The sequence below is a fragment of the Sphaerodactylus townsendi genome, linkage group LG11 (assembly GCF_021028975.2).
Source record: "Sphaerodactylus townsendi isolate TG3544 linkage group LG11, MPM_Stown_v2.3, whole genome shotgun sequence".
Classification (NCBI taxonomy): Eukaryota; Metazoa; Chordata; class Lepidosauria; order Squamata; family Sphaerodactylidae; genus Sphaerodactylus; species Sphaerodactylus townsendi.
The window spans coordinates 41,896,360-41,914,501 of record NC_059435.1 but is presented as its reverse complement, the minus strand read 5'-3'; the positions used below and the strand labels follow the sequence as shown (position 1 = coordinate 41,914,501).

Genomic DNA, 18,142 nt, shown 5'->3' with positions numbered 1-18,142 from the left:
GCCTCTCTCAGCCTCAGCTCCGGGTTTGGAGACTTCATTGGGCATTACCTCAAACACTTGAAGCTTCTCAGAAGTGTTAAGATCTAAAGTTTGATTAAAAACAAACAAACCCTAAAATCAGGAGATCATCTGTTTGGCCTGATAGATGCACAGAAATGTTTGTCTTTATATACCATGATTGCAAACATGTTGTGTGTGAGAACCTGTGGCAGAGATCTACCGTGTAAGCTATGATGCTTTAAAAAACTTGTTTTTCAGGGGAAGAAGTTCCTGAATAGCTTGATTTTTGAAAAAGAAGTGAAAATAAGGTGGAAAGACGTATGTGATGATGGTACCGTTCTTGCCCTGGCAGAATATGGTGTACTAAATATTGGGGAAGAAATGGTTAAGAAAGGATTTGCTGAAAGATCCAGGTGTCCTATAAGCAGCAATACATCTCAGTTGAGGAATGCAAAAACAACACCTTCACTGAGGTCAAACAGAGCTACCCCTCCAGCAAGCAGTAGAGTTAAAGGGGGAACTGGTGATATGCCTCTGAACAGTTGCAATGAGAATAATACTGCAAATCATGTACCGTTTATCAAGTAAGCCATTCTGAGAAACTGAAAACATTTCCAGGCCATTTTATGTAATATATGCTTATGAAGGCATTTGGGGCTCAAGCCCTTTTTGATCACTAATGTCTGGGGACTGGTTGTAGCTGGCAAAGAAGAATGCCTTTTGTATATCCAGTGGGGCTTGATTAATGTTTTCATGGACACCCCTTAAACTGATTTAAAAGCAAAGCTTTTGGTGTTCCCAGGGTCAGAGAAAGTAATGTTGTTTAGTCCCTTCTAACAATAACTACTTCCTCCTTTTAAGGCTTAATCTACCTCATGTTGATGGCTTATCTCATCAAGTGTAGAGATAATGAATAGTGTATGTAGTTCCCCACAGATTTATGCTTTGTGCTTTACCTGTTTATGCCACAAAGGACAGTTGGAACTCAGTTTCAAAACCCACTCCCACCCCACCCCCCCGGTCCAGGCCATAGACTGAAGTGAAGGAAGTGGTAATACACTTATTCTCTATAGCCTTAGTCCAGTCAACTGCATGAATGCTTATACCTCTTGTATCTTAAAGGTTAGTGAAGTTGGTCTAGAGATGTCAGGCCGCTGCTTGACACCCTAGTGTTGATGCGGCAACCAGTGTTCTACAAACAAAATAGTATTGCAGTAGAGTTTCCAGCACGTTGGCTGATATTTCGTATGGATTTTTCGTATGGATATTTCGTATGGATTTCCACATCAGTGCATTGCATGGCACCATTTCACCCTGCCCCCCCCCCCCCATTTCTCCTACTGGCCTAATGCATGGGGAGGTGTGAGGGTTTGACTGCTGAGTGATCAGCAGGGCTTTTAAAAGTTTTAATGGCAAAGATCTATCACTGGAGCAAAGGACTACAATATATAAATCCAATTAAATATTGCTAGATGAACAAGGCACCAAAAAGGGGTTATGAGGAAACAAGGAAGTGGTAAGAGGGCAGAATGGTGGATCAGCTCAACTTGGCTTGGGACACTTTGCAGCAGGGTAATCTGGTGAGGACAGAAAATCATGGAGAAACCCCACTGTGTAGAAGAGAGCCAAGGGATAAGCATTGCATGCATAATAAGGCCATGGTTTGTTAGAGACCTTGGACAGGCAATTATAAAGCAGGCTTCTGAAATCCAATGATGACATTTGTCTGTTATTCAACAGGGAAAAAATGATGGCTTGTGATCTGAACAAAACATCGAACATTAGCCTGGCAAAAATCAAACAAGAGCAAAAGATTATAGAGGAGAATCTAAGGCTGAAAGAAGAGAATCAGAATCTTAAATCAACGGTTGATAAGCTGAACTGTGAACTGGAGGTATGGTGGAAAGGAGGATTTTGTATCTTATTGCTCCTTTTAAGCAAGAATGAGTGGGCTGGTTTCACTTGTTGCTGGTGTAATGATTAGTCTTTTGTTGAAGGCCTTTCCTGTGCTTAGTTAAAGGCATGTTACTTTGATAAATAGTCTAAATGATATCTCTGCTAGGATTATCATTATTGCTTACAAACGTTTAACAAGAGAATGCAGAGTTGGTCCAACCCAGTAGGCAGCATTGCTTCCATGTGGCAAAAGTGCAGGGGCTCCAGGCTATTTGGAAACCTCCTTAGGCAAGCTGAATCTCTATTCTAGACCTTTGGAAACAGAGTTACAGGAGGAATTGAGTTCTTTTTTCCTCTACCATTTTCCAGATTTCAAGCTATCTCCCATATGTGTGTGGTGTACCAGAGCACACCACAACTAAAACAAACATTTTTGCGTTGCAAAAAAATAGTACAATTAGTTTGACTTTTTGAAGGGGAAAATAGCCTTACAGCCATACCTCTCGATAGCTCTTCAGTGAGAAGTTGTTGTGCAACAGTCCTATATATATAATTTTAAGCCACTATGGTGAGTGATTAGACTGGCATGTGGGAAACCTAACCTGAAATCTCTGGATTTTGAAGATTGCTGAATAACTTTAGGCTCTCCTACACTCTATCTCACCAAATGAGAAAACCAAAATTGTATTGTCGAAGGCTTTCACGGCCGGAATCACTGGGGTGCTGTGTGGTTTCCGGGCTGTTTGGCCGTGTTCTAGCAGCATTCTCTCCTGACGTTTCACCTGCATCTGTGGCTGGCATCTTCAGAAGATGCCAGCCACAGATGCAGGTGAAACGTCAGGAGAGAATGTTTGAACACTGCCATACAGCCCGGAAACCACACAGCACCCCAAAACCAAAATCGTAACTTAATTTGCCACATGCTTCCTGTCTTTGTTTTAGAATACTCTGTTTAGATCCTAGTGCCTTCCTAACAGAACTAGGTAGGCACTATAACCCTAACGGAGCATTCTAAAACAAAGACAGTTACAATTTGGTTTTTTCTTTTGATGAGACAGTGATATACTTTGTAAGGTTGTTGACTTTCTGTTCCCCGTTTCTCTTTGAGAGCAGAGGAGGTTTTTGAGGTCATTGCACATTTCAGATTTGTGCTCAAGTCTGAAAGGAAAAGCAGTGTGTAAATACGTCAATAACTAAATAAGCTACCTTGAACTCCCTAGGTCAGGATACAACTTATACTAAGCAAATTCTGCTCATTGTGTATGAAGACAAGGTTGTGGGGGGCACTTACTGTAAAGATAGACAATTGGGGAATTCCTCCTGCATGTGTGACTGAATCTGTGGTTGAGGCTTTTTTGGGAATGGCCTGGGTATAAATGAAAGGACTGAGGAGAAGAACCACTAACTCAGTGTTACTGAAAGACAGGAGAAGCCTGTGTAGATCATACTGTGTTGAATCACCTCTTATGGATTCATCGAGGTCTGTCAGTAGGTGGTCTAATTTTGCTGTTTTTATGATTGGTATAAATTGCTCACTTAGCTATTAGATTTAGCATAGAGGCATCACACAGTTCTGTTTATAATAGCCTGAGTGTTGTTGTCTTCCTTTCTTGGTTTTATGCTAGTATGTGATTATTTGGACTTGATTTTTAGTTTTGCCTTTTCATACCTTAGAAATCTTATAGTGTTGGCTATAATTCTTTCATTTTTATCATTGCAGGCAAAGGAGAAAACTCATAAGGAAACATTGTCTACATATGTTGGAGCTATTATGAGAAATTTGGCTGTGAAGTTTGAGAAGCTCAAAGACATTAGGTACAGTCTACATTGGGGTCCCTAATCCTTTTAAGCCTGAGGACATGTTTTGAATTTGGAGGCAGTATGGCAAGTACCACTACAAAATGAGAGGAAGAGGAATATAAGCATTCACACACACAAGAAGTCCAATGGGTAATAACACATTCACAGAAGATTATGTTGAGTGTGGGAAGGGTGGATAAAATGCACACAGAGAAGACAACTAAGGGAGGGAAAGGGGTGCTGCATTGCTGAAATGTCACCTAAGTGTTCTCCCTGAAGGACATCTTTTCCCCCCATTTAATTCTAATTACTAAGGCTCATTCCGCACATGCAGAATAATGCACTTTCAAACTGCTTTCAGTGCTCTTTGAAGCTGTGCGGAATGGCAAAATCCACTTGCAAACAGTAGTGAAAGTGGTTTGAAAATGCATTATTTTGTGTGTGCGGAAGGGGCCTTAGATTCTCATCTTTTCTACTCATACTATATTATGTGACCTCACTCTCTCCTTTCCGATCCTTCTCCTTTGCTCCTTGTCTGCTGAGTCTGAAGAGGAGGAGATATCTCCAGCTCAAAGTGACTCTGCCCCCTTCGTATCTTGCAAGACGTTCCAAGTGGGCATCCAAGCTAATGTGCATGACCCAGAGCAAGATAGATCCTTCTTGGGGAAACCCCAGAGAGTCTGTTTACCGCAGAGTAGGCAATCAACCCAACGGGCATGTCCTCTCAGGTTGCCTCGGTTAAGGTCGAAAGAGCACTGCTGTAAAATCAACAGGAGAGAAAAAGCTCACCAAAAGTTCGTGCACTGGGAAAGTGACCGTTACCGATTGTTCCTGCCCTCTGAAGACCAGTGTGGGCTCCGGCAGTCTTCCAGGGGCAAAAGCTCTTCAGGGAGCTTCATAAGCTTCCTTGGATGCAAATACAAACATGGATCAGCAAGGGGGTAACATTACTGTGCCTGGGTTTTTCTCTCTCCCTCCTGAATTTTACACACTTGTAAGGGAGACCATGAGAAATGCGATGGTGAACCTTTTTCACCAGGAGGCCCCTGGAAAGGATTTGAGAGCTTTTAGCTGTCCCTCATCACCTTCATTTAATTTGCAGAAAAACTATGCATGTCTTCTGCCATATGGTAGATTTTTTCAAAAACAAAAAAACCCTGGTGATAGTATTCTGTGATGGGCAGCAGTGTATATAATATGGAAACCGCATGTTTCTTCTAGAGCTGGATACACAAGTGTATGTTTAGATTGTCAAGGATGATAACAGAATAGCCCAAGGATTACCATTTTTATTTGATAGTTTACCATGCTTATTACGAACATTTTTTCTTTGTGTTGTCTCATTCTGTGCTGATTCTATAAAATATAATGTATTGCATCATATGAAATGTAGAGCTATTGATATGGCAGTTTTAAGCCTTGGACAATCTTCTTACATGTGAAACATAGATTTTCCTTTAATTCGTTTAGTTCTCTTTTTCACCCAGGCATGCTGCTATGAGTGATTGCCTTGAAGAAGACCTTTCAGAAGCTGTAAAAGCAGTAACAGAAGAATGTCTCGCTGTTCCTCCCTCTTTGGAAAACTTGGAGAAGATTTGGGCAGAATATAACACTGCTCAGGAGGAAATACGCTCATGCAAATATAAGGTGTGTGATAGTTTGCCATTTTTTTCCAGCTAGTTGTAGCTTAGGATGGTCTGCTTTTTGCTTAGAGTTGGAAAAATCAATCTTGAATTTTTATTTTAAAAGTAATGTGTTATTGAATTATGCTGGATCTGTAACAATGAAAGGTACTATATTTGCTAAGTAGCAAAGAATCCATTATTGTGAGAAATTATTCTACCTTCTCAGCCTAGCTGAAGCGCCCAGAGAGGGTCCTGATTGTGGAACTGGGGAGAGATCTGCTTCTTGAAGCCAAGTAGAGGCTAAGGCTGTGGATTGTTCCCTTTCTTCCTTGGAGTGCCTGCCCTCTCTTTTTCTATGAGATCCCAAATTGAGGATCTGGATGAGCAAGTTGCAGAGATTTCTGTTTGTAAAAGAAGTTTGGAAAACAAGGGAGATGAGACTAAATGTAAAAAGTGTTTGAAATAAACTACACTTTAAAAAGAAGAAGTTAAATGTTACAAAGCTGGAGAAATGAATTCAACTTACTTTTGCAGCCTTTAAGAACTTGAAATAATGCAGTAAGATTCAAAAAGGATGCCTGAGCTTAGGGAGGGGTCCACATCCTTTTGAAGCTTGTGGGCACCTTAGGAATTATGCCATAGGAGACCACCAAGCCACAGAATGTCTCTTTTCAAAAAGTGCACCCCTTGGGGCACAAAGATGATGCATTCGGATGAACGTTTCAAAATTTGCCAGAAATTTGTGGCAAAAGCAAAGGCAGACAGGGCCTTTTGTTTGAAGATGGCCCTTTGGGAGAGGACCCTGGTGTCCACATCCCTCCATCCAGCCTCCCAAACTCCTTGTGTCACCTCTACAATGTCATCTCCAGCCGTAACAGCCACTGCGACATCTATATCTTGCTCAGTGCTGTGCTCGCCATGATTGGAAACTTTACCTATTCCAGCAAAGACAAACTCTTCCATTCTGCAGTCCTCCCATACTTCAAGGTTAGCTCTGGATCTGAGGTCAGCCCTGATCCAAGGGAGGTTTCCCTTCCAACGATGGCCCCCATCCCAACAATGGCCCCTGTTCCAGCAGTAGCTCCCTTTCCAAAGGATGGTTCCGAGCATCTCTTCTATTCCGAAAGCACCTAAAAGGAAAGGAGACAGCATAGAAGAGCCTCAGACCAAGAGACATCCCTCTAAAGGCAAACACAAGGAAGATAACCAATGGATCTATACATAAAGATTTTGGAGAGTTAGAAGTGTCATTGGATTCTTCTGTGTAGGCGTGAAAATTTTGATGGAACCTTCTCAAACTTGCTTTTCTTTTTGCACAGGATGAAGTACAAAACTTGATTCTTCAAAGAAATGAAATGCAGCAGAAGTTATACTGTGCAGTAAAAGAATTCATTGTGGAAGTAGACAAGTTGCCCATTTCTGAACGTCTAGAAACTTTACAGGTGAGGAATAGAAGCACACTCACCCGTTACTAAGTATATAATTTTGGTTGTATAAATTGTTCATATGTTAAAATACATAATCACAAAGGACATGCTTGTCATGTGTTGATCTGTCACTTCCTGCAGGCAGTACTGATGTCTCATTCTACCATATTGGGTGGGTGCATCTGGTGGTTCCCTGGAAATTGATAGGAGAATGTTGTACATTCTGGTACCCCTCCTTTTCCAATCAAGAAGATTACATAAATACATAGGATAACATCTCATGTATGTTAAAATGCTGTACTGCAGTGGTTCTCAACCTTCCTAATGCCGCAACCCTTTAGTACAGTTCCTCATGTTGTGGTGACCCCCCAACCCTAACATTTATCCAGTTTACAGATGGAGAACACTGATGCAGAGAGTCTTAGGCGACCCCCGTGAAAGGGTCGTTCGACCCCCAAAGGGGTCACGACCCACAGGTTGAGAACCGCTGCTGTACTGTGTTATAAGCCTCATAATCATTGTGAGCCCTCAGCATGGCAGGACATTTAAATAAATACTTATAATGTATGTAGACATTTCCACAGTGTGAGTCTATAGCAGGGGTAGGGAACCTGCGGCTCTCCAGATGTTCAGGAACTACAATTCCCATCAGCCACTGTCAGCATGGCCAATTGGTCATGCTGGTAGGGGCTGATGGGAATTGTAGTTCCTGAACATCTGGAGAGCCGCAGGTTCCCTACCCCTGGTCTATAGTATAAGAAAAATATTATATTTTTTACTGCAAAAACCGCCCTGCCTTAAACAAAAATTGCAGCAATCTGGCATAGGTATATAATTTTCATTATGGCTAGATCTGAGGATATTTAAATTCAGAAACTGGAGCTATGAACAGACAAGATGGCTCTTTCTACAAACCTGAAAAGGCTCTAGGTTTGTAGATACTGAAATCTAAATATTTGTTTTTTTGGGATTACCCCCTCTCCCAAATAATAGAGGCAGCATCTGAATCATTAGGATATAAATACCCACAGTGGCTGTTGTTGACAAACATACCAGTGTTGCCAGTCTTCAAGCCTTACTGATAGAAAGGATAGGGGATAGCCAGGAGAGGAGAAACAGGAAATAGTGTAAGAAATTGTATACAGGGAAAAAAGAAGTGCTCTCTGCACATTTTTGGGGAGTTCTTTAATATGCAACTGTGCCCAGTTTGCTAGCTGACACTGTATGATTGGGCCATAGTTTTCCTGGGTGCCGGGGGAAGGAAAGATGACGATGAGAAGGCACATAAAGGTAGGTTGGCTGGTGAGTGGGAAGGAGAAAAGGAAGCAGGAAAAGAGGAGAGGCTCTGGGGGACTTCCAAGGAAAGGGAAGGACAAAATAATGTGTGTGGGAGGGGGGGGGAAGGCCCCCTGCAGTTCCCCCACAGTTTTCCTAATCGCATATTATTCAAGTAGGATAGTTGCATTTGTCTATAGTGGCAAAAAAACAGAAGTCAAGTGGGGCCTTAAAGACTATTGTATCTGGAAAAGTGCATTTTGTCTCAAGAAATCTCATAATGCCATACTGATGGTGTTGTGTTGATTGGTGCCCACAAGATGGCAGCCTTGAAGCAGTTTGACTTACATTTTCTGTATCTTTCATGCAGTATGAGAAGGTCACTTTCTCCATGTGTAACGGAGCACTTCTTATCTGCAGTTCCTCATGCTGTTCGGTTGCCTGTGAGCTTCCTACATTTTTAGCAAAATCAAGCTGATGCTCATCATTAACTTTTGTCTGAATGTTTTTAACGCAGCAACTGCTGCTTTGAGGTACCTTTGTGTATTTTGTCTTCTATCGGTATAAGCTTGATTCCCCTCTGCCTTCACATGCTACATCCACATGTACCAGAAGGCATTGGCTCCTCACGTACTGGAACTGTGTATAGATCCTCCTGATAAGCATGGTCACCATACTTATGGAATCAAAACAACACATGTATTTCAAATGGATTTGGTACATGTTAACTGATGATTGGAATTTGAGGGGTTCTGTTTTGTGCACACTGAAGTTAAATGTGCATGCAAAATATGCATGTTGCTCCTGTTCGCATGATATGATGATCATGTGTTTTGGCAGCATTGTGGTTAGCATGTGCCCCCGTACTTCTATCTGATGAACTCCTGGCACAAGCAATCAATTTGGAAAAGGCTTTTATACAAGACTGGCAACACAGTTGCAGTTGTTAGTAGTAGCTGCCCAGTTGGCTGTTAGTTTTTAAACATACATTTAAAGTGTTAATTTTCCATGTTATTTTTCTTTAGCATAACCAATTTTAAAAAGGTTGTAAACAGTCATGGGAATAGGGATGAGTGGCTGGGTTTATTCTCCTGCCAGTCAATACTGCAGACATCCAGTGTTATTTGCAAATCAACAAAAGTGGTGGTTTTTTTCTCTTTCCCATCCGTGTTAACTGAGATCTGGCCAAAGGTATGGACCTGTGACAGGAAGCCCTTGAGTGGTGTCATTATCCTTAATCTGTAGGTCATGCAGCTAGGGGGATGGGAAGTGGCACACCTCCCTCAACTATTGCAAAAGTTTAGCAAAGAGGAGCCTGAGCCCTACATGTGTAATAAGGCTCAGAGCTGTGCGATTAAGAGGAGGCCCTGACTCTTCTGCATCCCATCAATCGCCCATACCCAAATGGAATGCAGGCATCACAGATCCCCTTTGATCAATGTAAATAAATAACTGAATAATTGGCTCATTTTATTTATCATGAGGTGTCTGCTCTCCTTACTATTCGTCTGTAAGCTACTATGACTTGACGGCCTTTCCCCTCCCGCCCAATCTTGCAGCTGTCTCTTCATAGAACTTCTTAGTAGATTTTTTATTTTTTTGCAAACTTGTGTTTTGACTTTGAGGGGAAGAAAAACTGCAGCTTTGACTCAAGTACCATTGGCCACTTGAGTTGGGGAAGTGAATGTTTTTATCCTCTTCTTCCAAAGAACTCATGGTGGCAACCATGGTTTTCCCTTTCCCCGTTTGATCCTGTCAGCAGCCCTGTGGGGTAGGTTGAGCGGAGATGACGTGATTGATGGAAGTTCACTCAGTATTGTAATTGGATTGGAATTGGCTCTTCAGTTCTCTCACCTAACATGTAACTTTTATGCTACACTGGCTCAATATGAATTGGTATCAGATGGAAGCAAGCATCAGTCTCAAGAGGAAGAAAACAGTGTTTATTTGTACCAAGAGTTTGCCTTAATGCATTCAGAACTTGTTTTTCACTCAGACTATAGACAGGTTTGAGGAGCTCCTGGATGTAATTGAAACCACTGTGTGATTTGCTCCTTGATCCTCAAGAAGAATTGGGGGTTCAGCTAAGAAAGTATTCACATTAAAGGGCTTCTATGAGCAGAAGTCTTTTGGTTCATTTAGTCGTGCCCTTCCTTGGTTCCATCACATTTTCCTCTTCTGGTGATACGTACTTTTTCTGCAGAGATCGCAAGAGTATTTGGAGGCTGTGTATGGAGAAGCTCATGAAGGAGAGAGTTCTGAGAGAGTGTTTGAGGAGTTCTTTGAATGGAAATGCATTAAGATGGAGGAATTAAACCGTGTCAGAAGTGCTTCAGATGCCTCTCTGCAAGATTTTGTAACTTGCTTCAACAGGATAATTACGGTAAGGGAAGTTTGATGTTGTCTAAATGAAAACAAAGTCACCATGTTGATTGGGAATAGGTTTTCTGGCTTGAATTAAGAATTGTTAGGCAACGATTATATTTTTCAGTCGTGATATATGTGGAAGTGTTCATCTTGGTGAATCAAAACACTGTTCTGTCGGATAAGTGGCTTATCAGCTTTTCTTGGTTTTGAGTAATTGCTAACAGAATTTTGTTTTAAATATATAAACCAAACCATCCTCATCCTTCAGCTAAACTCCACTTAACAATATGTGTGCAATATTATCTATATCTCTGAAAACCTGAGCATAATTCACTTCTGTCCTATTAGTTTGCAGGGCAAGATGCTTAGATGCAATATGTCCTCCTCCCCCCCACCCCCCCCCCCCCCAAAAAAAAACCCACCATCCAATTTCCAGAGCAATGACTGTGCAGAACACTTGGCTACTCCTGTTCCTTCCCTGGTCCAGTTGCACTGCAAGCAAAATACACTTCCTGGGCATCTTAGGTTCTTGTAACTATTGTGATTAGATCATGGCTGAACACAGTTGCAGCTTGGCAGTTCTGATTATTGTTTTGTGGTCCACTTTGGAAGACCTTGCTGATTAGTGACGAAAAGCAGTGTATAAGGTCTTAAAACATTTACTGGAAGCCTTGGGATGATGGTAAGAGGTGGACGGTGACATTGCGTAGGGGTAACTATGGGCAAACCTGCTTTCCATTGCTGGTGCTTCACAAGTGCTGGTAATTCTGACATCTCTTGGCCTTGATTGGCTATGAAAGCTGCTTTGTAATCTGTGTTCAGGCATGCCTGTTGATTCTGTGCATGCACATAGTATCATTGAAAACCATTTAAAGCTTTAAAAAGCGAACCTTCTTAGCACTGCCCCTGCCCACCTTGAGGCAAGAAGTGCCCCAGTGCATGCCTAGTTGGGCAGTTTGACTTATTTCCACTTGGTTCTTTTTCAACTGCTATGGCAGCATATTTATGAATGACTGTACACATGCTCTGGGTTTTGCCTGCAAAATACAGATGGTACTTGTGTCAAAAGATTTGTCTCAAGCAGCTTGGATTGGGCTTTTCAGGCTGCCTTCCAGCCCTTCTAAATGTGGATCATATTTGAGAAGCTTTCTAGGAACTGACAAGATGTGAGAACATACTATTCTTGTAATATAGCTAATGCATGGAGACAGCTGATCAGAACACTCTTTCATCACCCTGAACTTGATGATGATTGGGGAAGTTCACATTACAGTATTTGCTCTGTAGTTATAACTGGCAGAGCATCTCAGTTGTCCATGTGCTTTCTCTTGTACTTGAGAAGCAAATCATCATCAAGTATGTATTCCTGTGCAGTTGGAAGATGCATTATGTTTGAAGTAAGAGGCAAATAAAAGTGTCATCCTTTAGGGTCTTAAATAACTATTGTTTTTGAAGGAGTTTTCATAGAATAACTTGGGCCAATGAGTACTATGGCTGGTTTGTATGTACACAATCAAAATAGTAACATCTTCAACATACGTTTGCAACTAGGCATGTTTGCACTTAGGGTTGCCAGAACTCTGACTAGCGCAGTATCACCCAGAATGTAGGAGCAAGGAAATAAATCCAGTTCACCAGATAATAGTCCACTTCTTATGTGGAGGAGTGGAGATTCACATCCAGTTCTCCAGATCCACTACACTACCCTGGGCAGGCGGAAGGGCTGTGGAACGAAGTTACAGCATTGTAGAAGAAATTTTTGTGCTAGAGCTTTTTTCAGTGACAAAGGGTAGCTCTAGGAATTGCTGGAAACTGTATGATAAACCATAATTTTGCATACCCCTCTGGCATGTACCTCTGGGGATACGCATTCCCCAGGCTGAGAATTACTGCTCTAGATTGATTGTACGTTGAGTATGAGATTGGACTAGATGACCTGTGTGGCCTCCTTCCAACTCTTATTCTTTGATTCTGTGGTCTCTAGAACCCTGTAATTTTAAAAATATTTTTCATGTTGTTAATCCTGATGGACATTCATATGATGGGAAACAGGGATTCTGTGGGATGGTTAAAACAGAGAAACTTAAGCTCATCATTACTTTGTGCATGCTTCTTCCAGTCCAGCTCACTTCTGGTGTTGGACCTGGGCTGGGAGGAAGATACTTGAAATGATGGATGCTATGTGAGGCTAAAGTGGGTGGGTAAAGGGCAGGGTTTATTAGACTTACCGGGCATATCCTCTGTTTTTACTTTAATACATAATGATCATTCTACCTCCCTCCATTTTAAATGTGAGAGGCTGGACACATGTATAACATAAGCTGCTTTTGCTAACGGAGTTGAGGAGAAGCTATTTCAGATTTCAGGAAACTGAGCTCACCTGGTTCTCCAGTTTTTAAGAAGAAAGATGAAAACTAGAATTCAGTTTTAGTTCATTCTCATGGGTAAGAGTGCAATGAACAGTGGGCTAGCATTGCTGGTTGGGCATTTAGCAGGCCCATATTCTTACACCACACAGCTTTAGAGATGATTCCCATGTTATGGAGCATACACATTGGGGTTTGGGGTTCCTGTTTCGTGTACTAATAGTTAGATGTGAGTGGTGGGTTCTCTTCAGTTGCCATGAGTGTTGTTTTTAGTTCAGATCAGGACTGTCAAAGTCGCTTTCTGCTGGGCTGTTTTCCCTGACCTGAAAACAGCTTAATAAGGAAACTTTTGCGGGTGAAATAGCACCTCTGGACTGTTTCAGTAAAGGAAAACACGACAATCCCAAACTGAATTGGGCACCACACAAATTAGAACTGAAGAAAACCCACAACTTGTGCTTGACAGTCACACACTCTGGGGACCCTGACCCAACTTGTGTATTCTGTAATGTGTGAATTGACTGGGGTTGTTTTGATGCTCAGTATTAAGAGTCTTAAGCAGCCCTCTCAGTAGAAATCTTCTAGTTTGCTAATTGGTGTATATAATTGTTCTTTTCTCTTTGCCTTTAAAGTTCTTTGACATAACATCAGAAACACTTTTGAAATCTGAAGATTCCATTTTCAACATGGATGATGTTCTCAAGAGGGTTGACTTGGGTATTTCTCAAGAACTGGATGCTTCCTTGGTAGTAAGTGTTTCTTGTTTTTTAGGTGTGGGAAGTGGTGGTAGTATCTTCAGTATCTGTTTCCAGAAGTTTCACTTTCTTTCACAGTAGAAAAAGAAGAGTAGGTTTTTATACCCCATTTTTCTCCCCTGTAAGGAGTTTAGAGCGACTTACAGTTGTCTTCCCTTCCTGTCTCCCCCAGTAGGCAGGCACCTTGTGAGATAGGTGGGGCTGAAATAGTTCAAACAACTGTGACTAGCCCAAGGTCACTGAATGTGCTTCTTGTGAAAGAGCAAGAACAACAAACCCAGTTTGCCAGATAAGAATCTGCTGTTCCTGTGGAGGAGTGGGGAATGAATCCCAGATTGGAATTTCCAGCTCTTAACCTCTACATGCTGGCTTATGCTTGCTGAAAGTTTCATCGGAGTACAAGGAGACTTAGAGTCCATGGTTTACTGCAACTGCCAGTCTTGCCATTCATGATCAAGGCTGTGGTTTACACTGGTCTTAAAAACCTGGATTCGGTCCATCAGTGGCTAATCTCTACAAGTGGGCTGAATCCAGGTTCTGAAAAAGGCCTCAAACTTAAATAGAAAGTCCTGCTGCTTTATTGTGGCCCAGAGAACTCACGCTGATATGATGCACACTCTCCCTATATAGTTTGATTTCATCTTTGGGATTTTATTCCACAATGGTTATTGTCCTATATTTCTTTGATATTGCTTTGAGTTGCCTGATGTTGTTAAGAATTGGTTACTGTTGTTGGGTTTTTTAAAGTGATGTTATTCCTGTGTATATGTATCTTTTCTCTTTTGCAGTATTTGTATTAGTAAACATGGTATGTTATGGATGTGCAAAATTCCAGAGTGGGTGCAGGGAAAGGTTTGGATCGCCTTCCTTGCACTCTAATCTGGAGAACCGGGTTTGATTCCCTGCTCTGCCACTTGTGCTGTGAAGGCTTTTCTGGGAAATTAGCTTAGCCTGTGCACTGCAGCACATGCCAGCTGGGTGACCTTGGGCTGGTCACAGCTCTATGGAGCTTTCTTAGCCCCACCCACCTCACAGGGTGTTTTGGGGGAGGGGGAAGGAAAGGAGATTGTAAACCCCTTTGAGTCTCCTACAGGAGAGAAAGGCGGGTATAAATCCAAACTCTTCTTCTTCTTCCTGCATAAGGTGGAGCGGCGGTGGGGGAGATTCCTATGCTGGAAAGCCTTAAAATTGTTAAACACTTCTATACTCTTTCTCACCAAAAGATAGGAGATTTCCACTTGCATCCTAGTGCCCATCAACCCTCTCAAGCCCCTTCCAACCCCACTGTCCCGTGAAACCATTGGAGTGATTCATTCATTGAACTCGCAGACTTCCCCTTCCCAAATAAAATAAGCTGCACTTTACCTTACATCAACAAAAGAGTTGGACGTGTAGAATGGTGAACCCCAGTTAAGGAGAAAGGAGCAAGCAGGGAATTGGGGGGAGGTGGGGAGCCTCAGATGTGGAGGAAAGGCGAGCAGGTGGCAGAAGCCGCAGACAAGGAGAAAAACTGGCAGGTGAGTGAGAGGGGAGGTGGGCGGGCAGCAGAAGTTGTGTGGGTGAAGATATAGTGGCTGATAAATGAGGGGGGAGGTGGGCAGGTGGCAGAAGCTGCAGGCATGGAGGAAAAGCAGCAGGCAATGGTGCCTGGATCAAATGACCTCCCTGCTAGCCCTAGATATGCCAGTGGAGGGCTGGTGCCGATCCCTGCAGAGTAGCGGGCACTTTGCCACCGCTGCCCCACTTGGAATATTTTTCCAACAAAAAGTCTTAAGTGCTGTCTTGAATATTTTCTATTCTCCATCTAACAACTACCTCCTAACAACTACCGACCACTCTTGGATTTTTTGGTGAGACCAGGTATAGTTCCGCTTCACTGGGAGGGGTAAGAGCTTAAGATGTATTTTACTTTCTTTCTCTGCCCAGATGTTGGCAGTAAAAAGTAGCAAGTAGAAGTCAGCTGGAAGTTAACTGAAGGGAGTTAAGTAGCTTCATTTCCACCTGGGACTTGAAGCCTAGGAATAGCTATTGCTTTCAGTAAAAACTAGAACCCCAAACCCAATTTATCCCCCCAAGTGTCTTTTAAAATGTGAGGGAGATTGTCCTTTTGCAATACAAAAGGTTGTTGTGTGAATGTGAAGAGCTGAAGTCTGAGACAGCTGCCCCTATGGGCAGGTGTTTTTTAGTCTAATTAATCACAGGACCTTGGCATAGACTTGAGGGATGAACATACCTTATGAAAACTTCTTATCTCGGGGTTAACATGAATAATCCCTATCCAGCTGTAGATATGTTACCTGTTTCTCTGTGTGAAATTCCATTTAGGAGCAAGATGAAGCTGATAAACAAATAATCTTGACTGTGTACAATGCAGTAATACAGAGGATCCACCAAGAGCAACATCTCCTGAATACAGTGTATCACAGATATCGGGACAGTGTTGAGGTTAGTTTGTTATGTACTCAGAAGTAAAGCAATCTTTGACTCCCATAGTAAGCTTCAATCTTTTTAATATTTGTGTTTAATTTCTGTTTATTGTACTTTCTGCTGTTTATTGTAACAGCACACATTCTGGAAAAAGAGGGTTCTAATTTTTAGCAATATAGTTTGCAAACAGAACCCTTTAAACTAGGTGTTGTGTTAACATTGTGCAGTTTGTCTCTATATGACTGATAATTGGTCCCCAAATAAAGGCTCAGTGAGACACTGGGAAAGCCATGAGCGGATCTTTTCAATGTATGTTAAAGATACACATACGGTGGTGGTGGGTTAATTTGTATTGGGGCTATGGTGGAAAATGGGTGGCCTGGTTGATTTTCTCTCTCTGCGGGACTCATATCTGAAGGGCCTGGGCAGTTGCAATGTATCTTTTCTAATCTGACCTTGTAAAAGCACTTTGCATACAATATGGAGATGACACATTATATCACATTTCCAACAGATTTCAGGGAGACTGTGGAAACTGAAGAAAGGCCTTGAGGATGGAGGAGGGCTAATAAACTTAAAATTAATCTGATAAAATGGAGGTGCTACTGGTGGGGTAGGGACTGGTCCAGGAAATGCTCTGTTCTGTTCACCTGTTCTGGATGAGGTTACATTCCTCCTCAAGGTGAAGGTTTATAGTTTGGGTGTGCTGCTGGAGCCTCTTGTTGGATAAACAGGTGGCAGCAGTGGCCAGGAGTATCTTTCACTAGCTTTGACTGGTGACCCAGATGCAGCCCTTTCGGGACAGAAAAGATCTTACTTGGTAACAACTATATTTAAATACTGCAGTGAGCTCTGTGTAGAATGCTCTTGAAGGTTGATCAGAAGTTACAGTCCGAAGCTACAGTTGGTACAGAATACTGCTGCCAGGGTGTTTACTGGAGTTGGTCATGTCACTCCAGTCTTATTCCATCTACGCTGTCTTCCGGTTTTCTTCTGGGCTTAGTTCAAGATCTGGTATTGATATTTAAAGCCCTATATAGGTTGAGGCCAGGATACATTAATAATCTTCTCTCTTATGAACTTACTCATCAGAGACTAGACAGGTGACAGTCTGAGAAAGGCCATTTTTGGTCATGGTGCCAAAACTTTGGAACTCCCTTCCCAGAGAGTTTTGTCTGTCTCCCTCTGTCATTGTCTTCTGCCAGCATGTGAAGACTTCCTTTTTCCATTTGACATACCCCTAGTAATGGCTGTTGGCCCTCTTCCCTGGCTTGTGCTTTTACATTTATGTTTCAATTGAATCATTTTAAATGCTATTACAATGTCCAGACATTTTAATGTTTGTCACCTTGTGAACCTATGTGGGTGCAAAGATGGCATATCAACATTTTCATTTCAATTTATTCTCAAGTATAAATGTACCTCCTTTTTTTAAAGTAATTATCTATTACTTCAGTTCAAAGCACAGATTGTGGCGTGGCTGGATCAAAGTCCCAACATTGATGATTTGTTACTGGTTAAGAAGAGATTGAAAAACAAAAAGGCCCAGCTAAGGTGGAAGCTGGTTGAGAAGAGCAACTTGGAAGAAGTATGGAAATTGTCCCTTTTTGCGTGTTAAGGCTTTGCTCCTTATAAGCTTCATCTCTGTTAGCCCTGCATGATTTTTCTATACTTGAAAAGCTTTTCAATGGGACAGGCGGACAACAGGAGCTGCCATGCACCCATTCCAGATCAGTGCTTCGTGGCAAATTTTAAAGAACCATAGATGCTTTTAAAATGGTGATTGCAGCCAGCCAGCCATCACTTGTAATTTGGCCCTTTGTATTAACTGTATCTGCAGAGAAGTGGAAAAATGTTCTGGAGTACTATACTGAGTTGCTCCAGACTTGGTTGGATGGGCGCAATTTGGCATCGGTTGGCACTGCAAATAGATCCAACCCAGAGAGTGCTTTACTTCAGGACGTTTTCTGTGGTGATACCTCACATCACTAGTGAAGCTCATGTGATAACCTACTTTATGTTCTTTTAGGCACCAGGCTAAAACAGATCTTTGATTCAAGACTAATTACAGAGTTTATTTACCAGCTTTTTCCAACTGTCTCCTTCTATTTTATGGATAATTTTTGTGCTTTCTATCTTCAGTGGCTTCTTTTTATTGGCTTGTTTTTATATAAAGAAGTGACACATAAATATTGTAAATAAGA

At 41.9% G+C, this 18,142-nt stretch overlaps 1 protein-coding gene across 4 annotated transcripts in view; it reads left to right on the top strand.

Annotated features, from left to right (window-relative positions):
* Positions 1 to 18,142, top strand: part of STK31 (serine/threonine kinase 31) — a 38,623-nt gene that overhangs the window by 8,399 nt on the left and 12,082 nt on the right. For all 4 annotated transcript variants that reach the window (XM_048511446.1, XM_048511447.1, XM_048511444.1 and 1 more), the window contains 9 exons: positions 259 to 584; positions 1,741 to 1,894; positions 3,617 to 3,711; positions 5,184 to 5,343; positions 6,641 to 6,763; positions 10,227 to 10,406; positions 13,389 to 13,505; positions 15,837 to 15,956; positions 17,395 to 17,526. In XM_048511446.1, coding sequence (XP_048367403.1) covers positions 259 to 584; positions 1,741 to 1,894; positions 3,617 to 3,711; positions 5,184 to 5,343; positions 6,641 to 6,763; positions 10,227 to 10,406; positions 13,389 to 13,505; positions 15,837 to 15,956; positions 17,395 to 17,526 — 1,407 coding nt within the window. The remainder of the gene's footprint in view (positions 1 to 258; positions 585 to 1,740; positions 1,895 to 3,616; positions 3,712 to 5,183; positions 5,344 to 6,640; positions 6,764 to 10,226; positions 10,407 to 13,388; positions 13,506 to 15,836; positions 15,957 to 17,394; positions 17,527 to 18,142) is intronic.